Genomic DNA, 17,973 nt, shown 5'->3' with positions numbered 1-17,973 from the left:
CAATTACAACTGTTTCACTTTGTCTGTAGATGTTTAACAGATTATCTGTGAATTAGAGAATTTATGTGACAATTCATGAACGTAGCTAAATATTCTCAGAATGATTTAGTAGAACTTGAAGTTCAATTGAAACAGTTGTATCGTTGAATCTCAACTCACAAGCTGTTGAAATGTTACCGATACTCTATAAACTATTTGTAGGCAGACTATCCAAATAAAGTGTTACCCAAAATCATAATATGGAGCCGCAGATGGCTGGAATATGCAGATTGTCTGTTCCGAAGGGAAGTTTAGTTTTATAGGACAGCAGGCTCATGACTAGACTTTTAGCAACAACATGTAAAAGACTAGTAATACTATTAAAACTCAGCTGTCATGGTGGGACTTCCTTTATGAATTTGCCTGGGTACTTTTTTTTTCCGCCATAAGGATTTTACAAGAGATTTCTTCTTCACTGAGGATCTTTAATATGCTCTCCTGTGCTTTTCTTTTCTTCATTGGTGCTCTGATTAAATTTGTCTGTACATCATTGCGTCTTTTTTACTTTTTTAATTGATTGATGTTGACATAATTTGGATATGCTGGGCTGTTTAAAGAAACAGTAAACTGGTCTTTCCTTGGCCCCTCAGCGTTAATGTCCATCCTTTTTGCTTTCCAGGTGAAGTGCGATGTGCGTCGACTGAAAGGAATCCCAGCTCTGGTCTGTATGCTTGACAACCCAAACAAAGAGGTCAGTTTGCTGTTTTTCTCCATGGCTTTCTGTTCATTCTTTGCTCACTAGAAGTTTGTTGTGATTTGACTAGGTGGGGTAAAAGTGAGGCTTAAGGGATGTAGTGTATTTCTTATGCAATAGACAGTTCATCGGCCTGAGATAAGGTGAACTTGAGACTCGGCTCTAATACAGATTTGAAAGGGAAATAGAAATAAGCATTACGTATTTGACTTCTCTTGATCAAATCCCGTAGGTCAACATTTGTGCTAAATATAGTTTCGGCCAAAACATTCTGGGGTTTTTCTATGATTCCCTTTCATTTAGCACAAGCTGCGGCAGGTTTTTGCTGATCTTTATACGGGCAAAACCAGACAAACCACATCATGCATTCCAGTCTCGAGGCAAAGAAGCATCTTAATTTCACATTTCATGCTCTACGGCCAGTGACAAGTTTGAAGTCTGAGTGTGTGTCGGATGACTTGCTGGCTGGAGAAATGGGTCAAACGGCGAATGCATGTTCTTAATGTTTTTAAGTGGTTCCAAAGACTACACACACTTTGTGTCTCTGTTTGTGTGTGAGTGTGTTGATCAGCTGTGTAGTACCATGCAAACATGCTCAGCAATTTCAATTACACAGTACAAATGTATGTAAAAGTGACATGCAATATTGATTATAGGATGTTCATGAACTTGTGCTGAAATTAACACTGCTTTATAGTGAAAATATGTCAGAAATGTGGCCAAGTAGTTATTATCAATTATAGACAATTACTTGCATGAGTAGAAATTCCAAGACCCATGTCATTTGCGTAGTACAATCTAACAGTTACAAGGGCACAACACTGTTTTCTACTAGACTAAATCCATGTATGTGAGAGCAGTGATACTCCATGATACTCAATGGATCAATAAGCTTTTATTGCACCTTTTGTTATAGGTTCACTACGCAGCCTGTGGAGCGCTAAAGAACATCTCGTATGGAAAAGATCAAGACAACAAGATCGCCATCAAGAACTGTGACGGGGTGCCTGCTCTGGTCAGGCTGCTGAGGAAGACCCGTGACCAGGACCTCACTGACACCATCACAGGTTAGAGGCACATGCAACAGCACCATTGACCAATCAGCTCAATGGGAAACGGCAGAAATGTCTACCATACACAAGGAGACTTTTAAAAGACTTTTAAAAGAATGAAGTCTGACACCCTCTCACATTTTAAGACAATGTGTCTTAAGTCTTAGAGGTTTTAGTCACAGACTATAATATTTTGCAAAGACTGGGGATCTTGCGGGGTCACTATTTACAAAACTACAACTAGATTCCTTTTGAGATAACTTTATTTTATCACATTTTTGGTAGTTTGTTCATCATGAGACAAAAAACATACTATAGAACGTGTTGAAAATGTCAAACATATCCAAAAAGACACCGGCTTCGAAAATTCCCACACTTATTTATAGCCTTAGTTGTAATATTTGGATGTTCCCATGTTTCTACACCTTCTTGTTGTGTGAAAATATTATTACATTCAACCGTTTAAAGTGACATTTAGCAAGAATTGAGTTAGGCTTCATAATTACATTATTCTTTTTTTCGCAGGGACGCTGTGGAACCTGTCGTCCCACGACTCTGTGAAAATGGAGATCGTGGACCATGCACTGCACGCCCTCTCCGACGAGGTGATGGTGCCCCATTCAGGCTGGGAGCGAGGGAGCAACGGAGCAGGAGGAGGGGAGGAGAACTGCAAGCCCAGACATCTTGAGTGGGAGACGGCCCTCACCAACACAGCAGGCTGCCTGAGGTATGGAAGGAAAAGCTGTTTGACTGCTACTGATGATATGAATGGGGTGGAAGGAGGGAGGGGAGATGGTAGACAAGTGAGGAAGATGGAAACATGCCAGCTTAACAGACTGACAGAGCAGTGGGATGTATGAGGGAGGAAGGGAGCAGTTAACAGAGCAGAAGAGAGGGGAAAAACATCATGGAGTGGTCTTGATGAACACGGAGAGAGGAGAGAAGCTATGTTTATGTGAAGACTTTTATTCCACTAATAATTAGAGGTGTGAATCTTCACTGGCCTCACGATTGGAATATTCAATTATCACCTGTCGAAGATTCAAATACACAACGATTCTCGATGCATCTCAATCTATCGCATCTTCAATTTTTATATTACTGCACATGGCTACTTTCTCTTCAATTAATACAAACTGTCAGATAATTCTGAACTCCCTCTTTATTTAGAAAGTGTTTCAAAAAACAGACTACAACAGTCTATAATATAAAAAGCTTAATCTTTTCAATACCAGTATCTGTGACCCACCTCAGTACATAATTATTACAAAAACCAAACATAAATCCTGCAGTGCATTACAAGTGTGCTGTAATCTACAAAAATACGGTTTTCACATAGCAGCTCTAAGACATAGCACTTCCTGCATGCCTATAGCATTTTCCACTGCATAAATTAGCCGAGCGACTTGTGGACTTTTCCCCATACTCATAGCTCTTCTACTCTTACTTGGTGTAAGTCACTGCATCTCCCGACATAACAACGCCACGGGTGAGTTTCAGCCTACATGCACATTTTTTCAACCCAACATTGTTGACATTATGGAGTTGATATTGGTAGCAACTAGCGAGAGCAACAAGCTAGGGAACTGCAGAGTGCCGTCTCTCAGCTCTGTGCACACGGTGTGTTTGTTAGCTTTGCCCTCGGGGAAACACAGAGATCAGAGGAGAGAAACTAACATGACAGTAAATGACAGCAAAATGCAGTAAAGTCTCACACTGTGCTGAAATGAAACCAAACTCCTGATTATGTCCTGTCACTGCATCGATGCAGAATCTTTCACGTCCGCATCTCGATGCATCTTAGAATCGAGAAATTTCCACACCTTTACTTATAATCAGCAGGATGATCAAGTCAGAATAAAAATGCCCATTAAAGACATTTTATTTCGTTTTTATAATCAGTTTTAACAGATAGAAAATGCTTCTGATTGCTTTTCTATTTTTGGGTAATATCCATACAATAACTGCTACACTTTCAGTAGAAAGAAATAAGCACCAAGCTCTTCATGCAGGTCCATCATATTCAAAAGTTTGTGTTTATTGTGCGCGTCGCAAGCCTTTACTCGGACTGCTAGCACATATAAACAGGATATCTTATTTAATTTGATATTGTGCTCATTAATAGCCTTAAGGGTTAAATGTTAGTTATTTATTAAAGAAGAGATCTGGCAGAGCTGAAGAGAAGTGCAGCCTCACAGTGAGATCGGAAGAGGGGGAAGAAGAGAATGTCACAGGGAGGGAGCAGGCAGAGGACAGTGGGGCATTGACACATACAGTGTAAACAGCATGTTCTGACTGTTATCTATGCATTCCCCTTGACCACACGGTTAATTAGGTCTAGGTCTAGAAAAGTATGTGTGAATAACTTGGTAATCTTGGAAGACTTCAAAAGTTTGGTATTTGCAGAAATAGTCTGGACAGTATCGTCTCAGTACACCATGGAGTAGAAGGTCTGCACTGTCATTAAAATACAATATATGTTTTCATTTTTATAGATACTGATACTGATAAGTGATTTAAAACTATACTGAGCATTGACCAACAGTGTCTTAAAATCTAATTAAGAAGTGTAAGGAGAAGTTGTCCGATGATTTTGAAACTGCTCGCACTACATAGACGCTTGCGAGTGTCGGTCAAAACAGTGAGGAGACACAAACAAGACTGAACGTGATTGACAGGTATCAGGTTGATAAACGTTTGCAACATTAGCCAGCTAAAAGCACAATATCACTATGTATTCCACATGCTTGGCAGTAGTTGATGTTAGCTTATGTTATGTTAGCTTACCTGTCCAATAGGAATTTTACCAGCTTGGGGTCCGTTTCGATACCCAAAACCAATCGAAGGTCCCTCCTTGAATCGAAGGCCCGGTCGATGTTGATCCTAGTTTTCCCCCTGATGGTGGTCACATTCCTATTTTGCCAGACTGGCCTCACCCGATAGAATTTTGGCATTTTTGTGCTTCAGTGGAGTTTGTGTTGGAGTCTGAGTTATGTGTTATTTTCGGGAAAAAAACCTGCATTCTTCACATTAAAAGCAGTCTACAGGCTGCTAGAGGAAACCTAGAAAGTCACAGAAGGTAAAAAAACTTACATAGAGTCCCTTTAACTTGCAGAAAAGTGTGTGTGACTTCTCCTGGTAATGGAGGTTTGAAATAGACAATAGGTGGAACTTGCTTACAGAGAACTGCTTTGGGTAAACATCCTGTCAGTGGCCTATTATAAAAAGGAAGAGAAAATCCTTGTTTGTCAATTTTGTATGAAAAGATGATCATGATGAGTTTAAGGTAAATCCAGTACAATCTGAATTTGAATCTGAGTTTAGTAGAGTTGTGGACTTTAATACTTGTTATATGCAACTTCATTACATCTATATCAGCTTGTTAGCAAGGGTGATGGGAATGTCATTCATTTTGCAGATATTTGAACCAAAGTATTGGATAAATTACAATTTTAACCATCATGATGGAGCTAAATGGAAAATTAAGGGATCATTTAAATTATTACAACTCATTCTAAATTTCATGGCAATCTATGCAGTAGTTTTTGAGATATTTCAGTCTGAACCAAACTGGTGGACCGTAGAGCAACCGTGTCAGTAAATTGTCCAGCGGGTCTTCGTAAAGAGGTCGAACACGGATTAATCCATCCTCCTCTGATCGAAGCATTCACTTTCTGTTTAATAGTGGAGTTTTTATTTCACTCTCTTCCTGTGCACAGAGAGGATTTGCTTCCAGTGACCACACTTGACAAATTGAGAATTTTATAAATATAGCAAATTTAAAGCTTTTCTTTTTTTTCCCTTCGAAAAGCTTTTCTTTGTTTGCCGACTGCAACATGTAAATAAACTTCCTGAACTATGCAGTGAAGTGGAATCGGTGCCCCATGCTGTGTAAGGGAATGTGTCCTAGTATTGTGTGAGAGGGCGGGCCTGTCACTGTGAAAAACAAGCTGGCACAAAAGACCAAGGCTGAGTATCATTCCACAGCGTTTTCTCCCTTATGTTCCTTTCTTTACATGCCTTCTACATCATTGACCGAAGAACTAACTGGATCTCTGTTTCCACACGTTTCCATCCATCCAGTCCTGTTAGATCTCTAAGTGGGACTGAGTCAGAGAGCAGCTCTGGTCCAGAGCTGTAACTTGATCTCGCCAAACTGTACTCTCTTTGTAAACCAGTAGATTTAACAGGAGTTTCATTCAAACAACTCTTGGGGGTGTGTTCAAGCATTGTATACTGGAATCCTTTTGTAGTCACTCAAATTGACTCTTTCCTGTCCCCTTTAACCTCTTAACTGCCTCAATTATTTCTCCAACCATTCACACTGCTAATCCACATTTTGTTTTACATTCTTGTTTCTCCTCTTCTCAACTTTCCACTCCTGCAAAGAAATGTGAGTTCAGAGCGAAGCGAGGCAAGGAGGAAGCTGAGGGAGTGCACAGGATTGGTCGACTCGCTCATGTACATTGTCCAATCCCAGATTGACTGTAAAGACGTTGACAATAAGGTAAGCGGAACTCTGATTTATTTGATATTAAAGGGGAACCAATTTTACACATCAGTCTGTTTACATGTCTTTGGGAGTATGTGGGGGAAAAAAAGTTATATGAATAACTGTGGCTCTAGAGGGAGATGTGCAAAGTCTGATAAATTGCCTCAGGTGATGTCACTTGAGTCAGCATCGGTTGGGGCTGAAGACTACAAGTTAGAAAATAGAAAAAAATATGGGGGTGTATAGTTAGAATGAAGTGAACTTACCAGGAGGCAACCTCCGGGTCTGAGAGGTGAAGCCAATCTGGAAGTGCCTTAAATTTGCATTCTTTCTAACAGCCAGCAGGGGGCGACTCCTCTGGTTGCAAAAAGAAGTCTGATTGTACAGAAGACTATGAGAAATTGAGCCTGAGTTTATGGTCTCAATCGCTAGTTTCAAGTCTTCTTCAATACAGCATGATGTTCATTTAGTAACTTATGGTCCCATTTAAAGTCAAATAGACCATAAAGCAGGGGATGCTTTAGGGCGTGGCTACCTTGTGATTGACAGGTCGCTACCACAACGTTGTCCGGTTTGGGAGTTATGCGTGTTTTCGTCTTAGAAATGTGACCCAGCCTCCTTTCCATAGTCCTTGTTTATCACTCGGCAGTTGAGCCAGTTTGGCTTCATGGGCCACTGAGCAACTCTCATAGGAATGAACAGGAGCCCTACTCCAACGCTGTATCCAGTTCTCTTAATACATCCATGCATAACACACCCAAATCTCCGACCAAACTGTCAGCGCATTGCGGGTAATTTATGGAATACAAAAGACTGGTTCTGCTGTATCAATATTGATCCTATTTTCCCCAAACAGTCCATTCTAAGTCTGACAATGTTAATAAGAGTGCAATGCTAAATCAATGGAGTGCTCTTTTAAACCAAATATAATTAATTATTAAAACAAGTGGGTGTGTGATTTGCGAGTAGGTGATGTAATGTAACTCTAGTGAGATACTAGGCAGGTTGAGAGTTTTCATTTGAATAATTCTAACTTTTTTCTCCTCTTATCTCTTTCCTCCACATCCCCCACTGATTGTCCTCCATCTTTGCAGTTGATAGAGAACAGCGTGTGCCTGCTGAGGAACTTGTCCTATCAGGTGCATCGTGAAATCCCCGGCTATGAGCGCTACCAGGAGGCCGCGCCCCTCAACCAGGGCCCCGCCCCCTCCAGCCAGAAGGGGGGCTGCTTCAGCTCTCGCAAGAGCAAAGGTCTGTGTCAGAGAGAGACTGTATTTGTTCAGTCAGTAGGAGGAACATTTGCGGTGATGTCATTGTCTCACTAAACTGATACTAACACGCACACGCACTCACAGACACACACACACACACACACACACACACTTGCACAAACAAAACCACTCACTCGCCCAGGAATGTTAGCAATTTCCACAACTGCGAGAAAGCTCATCCTTTCTCCTGCTGCTCTCTGTTTGTGTTTCACCGAGAGTATTGATTTTTTTCCCCAACTACACAACCCCTTTTTACTGTTTTGTGGCTTTGAATATGTTATTATAACATAATCTTGCATCTGCCAACATTCATATGAATAAGTCAGATGTTGTATATCCTCTCTAGTAGTTTTCTTTGTTTTTAAATTTTTTCTTTTTACTTGGATATAATGAGGCAATATAGAATGCAATGCAATTTATTCATGAAAGCACTAACAGTTTACATGTTAACAAAAAAATAATAATGAAGAATTAAGAAAATGTAAAGCTGCAACAAACAAATATTATTGTTTTTGCCTCCACCAGACTAGGTAGGTTCCCAACCTTTTTTCCTTGAAGCTGGCTGCAGTGATAATGTTGTTTTTGAAAGGCTAAATGCCAACAAATAAGAACTGAAGCAGAATATTTAATATATATCTTTTTAAATAGTTTTATATACAGACTTTTGTATAAATTATCCAGTAAGTATGTTTTTATGATTTTAGTTATACCGAGCAAATCTAAATTTCACAACCTCAGAGGAGACAAATCCTGGCTCATCCTCTGTGATCTTTGCTCCCCGCCCCCTAAGGGGGGCCCAGACCCCAGGTTGGGAAAAACTGTATTACTGTATGAAAGAGAAAATTGCATCAAAGTAGCTGCAATGCAAGAAAGATCACTCATTGGAGTAGCACACAAGAACTGTGTCAGATCACTTGATATCATACACGGGATATCAGTTTATTGGTTAAGTAAATGCTTTTCTGTTCATTTTTAATTTAACCTGCCCAGATATATATTACGGCAACAAATTCTCAAACAGATGCCGTAGAGAGCAGTTACGATGTGATGTGTGTGTACTGTATATAAAATGGTTACACTGTGCCCTTTGTTTTGCTTTATTTGGCCTTCATACTTGGCATGTCACATTGCTGATGTCTGAGTGGTGGCAGCAGTGCTGTTGGGATGTAAGCAGGTGTTAAACTGGGTGGCTCAGTTATGGCTGCTTTCCTCTTACTTACTGTAAATGCTCTCTCTTCCTCCTGTTCTGCCTTTCTCCTCTCCCTCTTCAACCCTTTTTTATCTCTCCTCCCTCCTCCCTATTCTTCTCTCCCCTTTTCCGCGCTGGGCTACAGATGAGTGGTTTTCCAAAGGTAAGCTCTTTACCTCTGTACGACTGCACTTTGCTTTTGCTGCCTGTTGTTGTTATTGTTGTAGTAATAGAGTAGCTGAGCTTGTAACTGTCTTAGTACTAACCTGCATGCCTCATGCATCTCAGTTTTTGGTCATAGTTTACGTCTAACCAAACTAGAAAAAAACGTAGAACTAATTCTCTAAAATAAATGTATCATGTTTAGACGCTGTGTGTTTCTAAGGCTGTAATGTTGATTCCAGGTAGGAAAGAAGAGGATGCAGCTGCAGACATAATAGACATTCCAAAGAGGACCACACCTGCTAAAGGTAACCACAGGCTCAGTCAACACTTGTACTGTATATGTATCATGCAGTAGAGAAAAAGTGAAAAAATGCATTTGTTCATAACATTTATATTTGTCCTTCTCAAACCTCCTTTTGCCCATCTCCCTCCCGTTTCTTCTGCATATTCCCATCAATCACTCCTGCTATCCTCACTTGCTTCTCCACACTTCCCCACTCTCTTCTTCTTTCCTGTAGGCTATGAGCTGCTGTACCAGCCGGAGGTGGTCCGCATCTATACCTCTCTGCTAAAGGAGTCCAAGAACCCCACCGTGCTGGAAGCCTCGGCTGGAGCCGTTCAGAATCTGTGTGCCGGACGCTGGACTGTAAGAACCCCTATCCATTATCATCCTATTCCAGTTCACCAACACTCCCTGTGCTTAGTAAAAAGGTCTTTGCACACCAAGTCCGTATTTTTTTGTATGCGTTTTTTAAATCCGTCTTCCGATAAAGTCAGAAAGCGCAGAAACCTTGCACACTGAGTCCGATACGTTTTATTGTTCTATTCGTTGCAAAAATTTGCATTACAAGACAATACTGAATTAATTATGTGGTTTCATAGATAGCGCTAATCCCAATGGGACTAATGAATGAATGACATTAGCGGTGGCTCTGAGTGGTCAAACAACCCTCTTTTGCCTTTTGACGGATGCGAATAAAACGCAGAAAATCGGACCAGTTCTGAGAACTTTGACGGACGAAAAGCGGTGTGTAAACCTGATTGACAAAACGTGAAGTCATATTTATTTTTAAACGTGTGACAATTTCAGAAGAAAAATACGGACTTTGTGTGCGAAGACCTTCACACACACACTAGTGTGTACATTATCCCAGATTGTGGGACCCGAACAAACATGAACACAGACCTGTGCACAGCTCTTACAGCGTACAGCATGCCAAACAGCTTGTAAGATGGTAGTCAATCCAATCTGAGGGTGTTTTGGGAGTGGACTGAGGCATTAGTACACACTCATTTCCAAAGTGCTTGCTTGCCTTTTCTTGGATCACTCCCACTACTTTACTTGCCTCTACTTTGACCTTGTCCTGACCTTGGAAATCCACACATTACGGCAGAGGAAACACTTACTGTCATCCCCTGGGATAAAGGAGGCATGTCCAGTTTTGAATGACACTTTCTAAGTACTGTGGCTAAGAGTTTAAGACTGCCGCTCGTAAGATTAGAATGGAATAATCCGGGGAAATGGGAGTTCTTACGCTTTAAGTCTCCTTGGGAAAGACGCCTAATGCCAGACTTGCGTACCTCCATATATAAATACAGGGATGTATTTTTGTAGGCCAACCAGGAATTTAGCATCGCCCTGGGTTCCCTTGACAAAACCCCGATGGGATTTTTGCATCGGGTTTTGGATTATTGCAGAAAATAAACTCTGTGGCAAACAAACGCTTATGATACTTAGGCCTACACGTTTTGTTCAGCAAGATAATCTTCACAAATAAACACCACCTTCATGATTTTTGAAGTATGAAAGCAGTCGCCAGAAGAAAACAGCAAACGTTAGGCTATAAGTGAACTACACCACGGACGCATAAGTGCGAGTATACACAACGAGGCTGTAAAGGCGGACAAGTCAAAGTGATGAGGTTTAGTAGTCTCATTTAGCCACTTGTTAGCAAGTGCCTTTTTAAAGCCACATAAAGGCTTAAAAATTCACGATTGGGGTATTTATTGATGTATTTTAGGTCGTAGAAAAAAACTTGAAAATCTCTTAAGCTTAAGCAGACCTTATTTCAGGCATCTAAATGAAAACCCATTCAAAAACCTATTGACTTCAAGATGAGGGAACCGGAAGTGCTAAAATGCTAACTCATTTCTGGGTTTTAGGACTCATTCCTGTAGCACTCAATAATTAAGGTTTCTCTGAACGGTATTATGTACAACAAAATGCTGTAAATGTACTACATGGCTGTCTTCATGCAAATTTAACCAAAGTCGGTGCTTTGTGCACTTGTTTTATGGATATATTTGAAATTAGATTCACATGATACAAATAATCGGTTCCCCTTACAAAGGGAAACCACTTGGAAAATGACCATGCAAAGGTTTGTTTGTACACAATAGTGCTAGAGGGGCACTTGTAAAACAGTGGTGCGTCTACTCAGGGGAGCACCTTTGGCATGTATCATCAAGCATTTGGATTAGGCTGTGTCTGAAAATACAACAAAATGTAGAGTAGTTAGTGCCCTAATTAAATGAAACAAAATGTAATTGTGTGTCTGTTTAGTATGGGCGATACATCCGTGCCTTGCTGCGCCAGGAGAAGGGTCTGCCCATGATGACTGAGCTGCTGGCCCACGGCAATGACCGCGTGGTCCGCGCCATGTCTGGAGCCCTTCGCAACATGGCCATTGACGCACGCAACAGAGATCTACTAGGTGAGACTTGAAGCGCTCTGTTGCACAATGATTTATTGTGTCAAGAGGATAGAGTCCGTTTTTAAGTGTGTTTTAATTGTTAATGCTCTTCTCGTACTTGTTTTGTCAGGCAAACATGCGGTGCCTCACCTGGTGGCCAACCTGCCCGGCGGTGGTCAGAGTCAGCCGGTGCGAGCGCTGTCGGAAGAGACGGTGGTGTCGGTATTGAGCACGCTCCACGAGGTGCTGGGCTCCAGCATGGAAGCAGCCAAGACCCTCAGGGCCTCGCAGGGAATAGAGAGACTGGTGCTCATTAACAAGGACGGGTATGGCGTGAGATCTTTTTCTGTCCGTGTCTACGTGTTTGTGGCCAGTTGAAACTGCAACCTTGAAATACTTCATTATGTGTGCATCATAAGTCCTATCTTGTTTTTAATTCCCACTCTCTGCCTCTCCTGTCCACTGGGATCACCAGTAATCGCTCTGAGCGGGAGGTGCGTGGGGCCGGCCTGGTGCTGCAGACAGTGTGGGGCTACAAGGAGCTGCGGCGCACTTTGGAGAAGGACGGCTGGAAGAAGACGGACTTCATGGTCAACCTAAACCCCCCCAGCAACAACACCAGGGCCAACGGAGGATATGAGGACAGCACTCTGCCGCTCATAGACAAAGGTCAGGAAGCAAAAGGGAAACTCATGCATGTAAAGTGTGCTGCTCTGCAAGGCCAAGTATCTCACAGTTTCATTAGTGAAAGCAGTGTCTCCTGTCCAGTTAAAGTATTTGACTTATTGCCTTTGTGTTTGTATTGTAGCATATGACCTACTGCTGGAAGTCAAACCATTAGCGATCAGGGGGCCTCATTACAGAAACTTCCTGAGTCTGAAATCCTATCTTATCTCAGTTTAGGTTGACATTTAGGAATTTTGGTATTACAGAAACATGTCTCCTAAATGCATTTAGGAAAAAAAATCTTATCTTATCTTAGGATAGGAATTTAGCTATTACAGAACCGTACTAATTTAGGGAAGTTAGTAATCCCAAGTTAGGATGGCATAGACCCTGTCCTTAATTAAAAAATAACTGCCAAAAATGGCTGCAGCCCTGTTGTTAGGTCTGTATGGCAATGACAATGAAGATGGGGAACAACACAACACAGAAATATAATGCATGAAAGGCTACTAAAAACCGTATGATGACGCTTTAAATTTCCCGGATCATGTATTATATATACATAATATTTTGTATTTCTTAACAGCAGATACTGAATGTGTCCAAGACAAATTTCCTTTGGGACAATAAAGTCTATCTTATCAATCTTATCTTATTAATTAAAAATGATTTAATTTGGATTAATTGCATGATTGTCCACAATTAATTGTAATTAATTGCAAGTTAATCGGACCTTAAAGGGAGATTTGTCACGTATTTAATACTCTAATCAACATGGGAGTGGGCAATTATGCTTGCTTTATGCAAATGTATTACAGTATATATTTATTATTGTAAATCAATTAACAAGAAAAAACAATGACAAATATTATCCAGAAACCCTCACAGGTACTGCATTTAGCATAAAAAAATATGCTCAAATCATAACATGGCAAACTGCAGCCCAACAGGCAACAACAGCTGTCAGTGTGTCAGTGTGCTGACTTGACTATGACTTGACCCAAACTGCATCTGATTATCATAAAGTGGGCATGTCTGTAAAGGGGAGACTTGTGGGTACCCACAGAACCCATTTTTATGCCGATTTAAAGAATCAAATGTACAGATCTAGTTAGGATTTATTAAGTTAAGATAAGATAGGATGTCTGAGATAGGATAGAACACAGCCATGAGATTAGGAACTACTTCTATAATAGGAAGAAAGGAAAAGTCCTATCTTTGAAACTGAAGTTAAGATAGGACAAGCAGTTGGGATATTTCTCTGTAATGAAGCCCCAGATGTATATCTTTAAATATGGCATTTTGTCTTACTGTTTAATTTGCTAATGCATATTACATTTTTCACGATATCATTTAACTTTGCACACAGGTCCAATTCTGACTGCTCTAAAGACTGATTTAATTAAAATATGGCAACAGCTTTTTATGTTTCCAAATCCAGTGGTTTTGAGCATTGTCAGAATCAGCACTCCTTACAATGTCGCCGTGTTTTTATGTGCTGCAGTTGATACATTGTTCATATAATAGGCTGTTTGCAGACTTTACAGAATGTTTGTCTCAACCTGCAAGACATTTAAGGGTTTACCACAGTGGAGCATTTTAGCTAATCCAAACGCGGGTTGTCAGTCACCACATTTATGTTAAACATTTCTCTTTAAGATATTCTTTGGCACTGGTTTTTAAAGTTTCCAAACCCAACCCATCACCCACTAAATTAACATAAACGGTATATTTGCAAAAATACTAGTTGGCTCATGTCTGACTCTTTACAAAACACTCACACGCCTACACACTATTCTATCTTTGGCAGGAGAAGGTCCGGCTGTTAACACTGCCTCTCTGTGGGAACAAAACCATTTTTCATCACATATTGATGCTCATTGTTTTTGTGTCTTTATTACACAGGGGGCAAAGGGGACCGGGAAATGATTCCAATGAATGACTTGGGACCAGGCAAGTGTGACAACACACACACACACACACACACACACACACACACACTCACTGGCCAGTATCACTCTAGGCTATGATATTGGCATGTGTAACAGATGAAGCCTGTCAATGAGTAGTTTTTTTGTGAGATCCTTACATTACAAACACACACACACACCTCTGGTTTAACATCTGTTTCTCCTCTTCAGATGCCTACTCCACACTGGACCAGAGAGGTAGAAGGAACACTCTGGATAACACACTCGATCCTGCTGACAAAGATGCAGTACAGGTAAAAACTGGACACATTAACACACACACATAACCCTGCATGACTGCACTTTAAGGAGAATAACTCCCTCACTCCTAACATAAACTTTACTACATACTTCCTTCATCCCTTAACTTACCTTACCTGCGGTTTCTAGAAAATTAAAATTTGTGAGAGTAAAGATCCTTTCTCAAACCGCCCCCTACACCCTCTCCCTACCTACTTCCACTCCGTTTGCATGTTTGAATGGAGGGTCTGCCATATTAAGTGCCATCCCAAACCAATTGGTGGGGAGTGGAAGTGGGTTATATAACCCTCCAACAGCGAGCCTGCATCGATGCCGACTTACTGGCCACATGCAACTGCGTTTTGTGTTCGTCATGGAACACGCTCCATACAAATGTAAGTTCCGTGCAACTACCTGTACAAACAGAAACTGCTCAAACTAAGATAGACATTTAATATTGTCGTACAGACGTTAACAACTTAGGGGTTAAATCTGCTCTTTTCTTGTCTAGAAAACGGTAGACTTGTTCATTTGATTATAAAGTGTTATATATTTACAGGGACTGTTGCAAAAACCAAGCTGCTCATTTACATCAGAGTTAAAAAACGAAAAGATGTTTACAAAAAAAAAGAAAAGAAATGTCACCACAAAAGCATGGGAGTAAGTTTTATTTTTGTTTTAGTTTCTCTGTATATCGCTTGGCCTCACAGAAAGAGGGTCGCAGGTTCAAACCCGGCTTGGGGCCCTTCTGTTTGGAGTTTGTTCTCCCTGTGTTAGCGTGGGTTTTTTCCCGGGTTCTCCGGTTTCCTCCCACAGCCCAAAGACATGCAGGTTAGGTTAATTGTTGACTCTAAATTGCTGGTAGGTGTGAATGTGAGTGTGAATTTCTGTCTCTGTGTCAGCCCTGTGATAGTATGGCGACCTGTCCAGGGTGTACCCCTCCTTCGCCCAATGGCAGCTGGGATCGGCTCCAGCCCCCCCGCGACCCTGAATATGATAAGGGGTTACATATGATGGATGGATGGATGGATGGATGGATATTGCTTATTCTTTTTATTCTTAATACTGTCAATCTTCGTATATCCCCTCCGCTTGATACAAAACCATGGTTAGGAAATGTTACGGCACTTTCCGTTGGAGAGGTGAAAGTTCGCCCCAAAACTTGCGACTGTATTTATACCCTACACCTTAAAGAAGGGAGCTTCATTGAGCTGTGAGTGTGACTACAAACTGGGCTCACGGACTGGAAGTGGGGAGGGGCTGGTTTGAGAAAGGCCCTAATAGTACATTGAAACAAACTTGCTGTAGAGCAGTCCTTCACATGATGCTCCTTCCTGTTACCTTATCATGCTAATACTGTTTGCCTCCGCATCCTCTCTGTGAGAATAATTCCAGTTCATTCAGGAGACGTCAGTGTGGAGAGTCTGTGCCGTCACAAAGCTGAGTTTTGGATTGGACGTTGATTGCACATGATCATCTAGCTGAAAAGATGGAAAATTGTTGGAAATATGAAGCTGGATAATCATGTGCAACACACACACACACCTTGTGAGGTTTCAGATTTCAGGATGATACACAGACCAATAACTTCACTGCTAAAAATGTTACCGTGTGAACGGACATGCTCTCACACACACACACCCACAGACAGCATGTTGATGCATGTCTTGTTAAAGCACTGTCTTGCACATAATTTCTCACCGGTGTTCTTTTTTCCCCCCTGAAACATGAGCTAACATTAAACTAACCTTTTTGTAACCCTTCTTTCTTTTCTCATCTGATGCCCTTATTTCCTTCCACTTTTTTCTCTCTCTCTCACACGCTGTTCTTTTTCCCTGACGTCTTTCTTTTCCATATTGTGTCTCCTTATCTTCTCTTTTTGGATTTTCACACTTAACCTTCTTATTTCTGTATCCTTGCTGTGTTATCCTCTCTCTCTCTCTGTATGCCACCTTTGGTATCTCTCTCTCCTTTCGCTATCACACAATCCTACTCTCGTTCTTTTTCTCTCTGTCTCTCTCTCTCAGGGAGGGATGTATGGGGAGAGGCAGGCCTCTTTGCCTCTAATGGATTCTTACGATGGTTAGGATACACCCACTGTCACACTGCATGTCAGCGCATGGTATGTGTGTCCCACCGGCTGCTCCTCTCAACTCACCGCATGGCCTAATGTTTTAGCTGTGTATTAAGAGCTGTGACTTTTTGTGTGTGTTTGACAGTGATCAGTGTTGTCAATGAGCTCCCATTGTACTGTATTTGGACTGTTTTTGCTCCCCCTGCTGGTGATAAGTGTCAAGTGATTTGTGTTCTCCTGAGATGTGATTTTATTTTATTTTTCTCTGCACAGTTTGTGTGATTTTTGTCTAACGTGTGGTGACTTTGATGCCAGCAGCCACTATTGTGTATTATATGTATTTTTTTTTAGGGCTGTCAATCGATTAAAATATTGAATCGCGATTAATCGCATGGATGTCCATGATTAATTGCAAATTAATCACAATTTATCATAACATGGCAAACTGCAGCCCAACAGGCAACAACAGCTGTCAGTGTGTCAGTGTGCTGACTTGACTATGACTTGCCCCAAACTGCATGTGATTATCATAAAGTGGGCATGTCTGTAAAGGGGAGACTCGTGGGTACCCATAGAACCCATTTTCATTCACATATCTTGAGGTCAGAGGTCAAGGGACCCCTTTTGAAATGGCCATGCCAGTTTTTCCTCGCCAAAATTTAGCGTACGTTTGGAGCGTTATTTAACCTCTTTTGTGACGAGCTAGTATGACATGGTTGGAAGAAATGGATTCCTTTGGTTTTTTAGTTTCATATGATGTCAGTATCTTTACTCTAGCTTTAAAACAGTCTGGTACAACCTCACAGAAGATCGATTGCGTTATGTGTTAAAGAAATAAGTGGCGTTAAAACAAAACGCGTTATCGTGTTAACTTTGACAGCCCTACTTTTTTTTTTTTTTAAAGCCTCTGCTGTGAATCCGAATTTTAAATGTGCGATTCTTCCCGCCTAGGCATGAACGCCTCACATTAGCCGCCCCACATGATCAATTCCCACACTCTTCTTCTCTTGCAGAAAAACTGATTGTGTGCATCACAAGACGACAGCCTCCTCCCACCTACTGCCCTTGCTGAACTGACAATGGGGGACCACTACACTACCGATGGGACTAAAACTCCATCCTTAAAACTCAACTCTTTTGTCCCTCTTCACTCTTTTGCAGCTTTCTCTTCTGTCTCTCTTTCCTTTTTGTTACATTCCTCCTTTGCAGCAGACAAACTAATGAAACCACACAGGAAAAAAAAAAACTGACGTGGATCTACGCTCCCTGTGGAAAACTGGACGAGACGCTATGACCACTTTGTGCTCTGCGAGTCCCTGAACTCTTAACCACTCGATCTGACACCATGGCCACGACACTACCCCTCCACGCTACACTACAACACTACAACTTGCCGGGACGACACTAATTCTCTCCGATGAAAAGCAG

General features: G+C 41.3%; 1 protein-coding gene across 7 annotated transcripts in view; it reads left to right on the top strand.

Moving 5' to 3' along the window:
- The window catches only part of ctnnd1 (catenin (cadherin-associated protein), delta 1), a 34,122-nt gene extending 16,249 nt beyond the window's left edge, over positions 1-17,873 (top strand). For 5 of the 7 annotated variants that reach the window (XM_037763424.1, XM_037763428.1, XM_037763431.1 and 2 more), the window contains 15 exons: positions 659-730; positions 1,650-1,800; positions 2,311-2,512; positions 6,175-6,292; positions 7,372-7,528; positions 8,883-8,900; positions 9,142-9,207; positions 9,421-9,548; positions 11,466-11,616; positions 11,726-11,921; positions 12,071-12,264; positions 14,167-14,214; positions 14,403-14,485; positions 16,499-16,553; positions 17,559-17,873. In XM_037763424.1, the coding sequence (XP_037619352.1) occupies positions 659-730; positions 1,650-1,800; positions 2,311-2,512; positions 6,175-6,292; positions 7,372-7,528; positions 8,883-8,900; positions 9,142-9,207; positions 9,421-9,548; positions 11,466-11,616; positions 11,726-11,921; positions 12,071-12,264; positions 14,167-14,214; positions 14,403-14,485; positions 16,499-16,553; positions 17,559-17,617 (1,698 nt within the window). In that variant the 3' untranslated portion in view covers positions 17,618-17,873. The remainder of the gene's footprint in view (positions 1-658; positions 731-1,649; positions 1,801-2,310; positions 2,513-6,174; positions 6,293-7,371; positions 7,529-8,882; positions 8,901-9,141; positions 9,208-9,420; positions 9,549-11,465; positions 11,617-11,725; positions 11,922-12,070; positions 12,265-14,166; positions 14,215-14,402; positions 14,486-16,498; positions 16,554-17,558) is intronic. The other 2 variants (XM_037763426.1, XM_037763427.1) reach the window with 2 other exon arrangements.
- The last annotated feature ends 100 nt before the right edge of the window (positions 17,874-17,973 follow it).

Source organism: Sebastes umbrosus, chromosome 3 (genome assembly GCF_015220745.1).
Source record: "Sebastes umbrosus isolate fSebUmb1 chromosome 3, fSebUmb1.pri, whole genome shotgun sequence".
In the NCBI taxonomy this organism is placed as follows: Eukaryota; Metazoa; Chordata; class Actinopteri; order Perciformes; family Sebastidae; genus Sebastes; species Sebastes umbrosus.
This window is presented reverse-complemented; position numbering and strand designations above follow the sequence as displayed.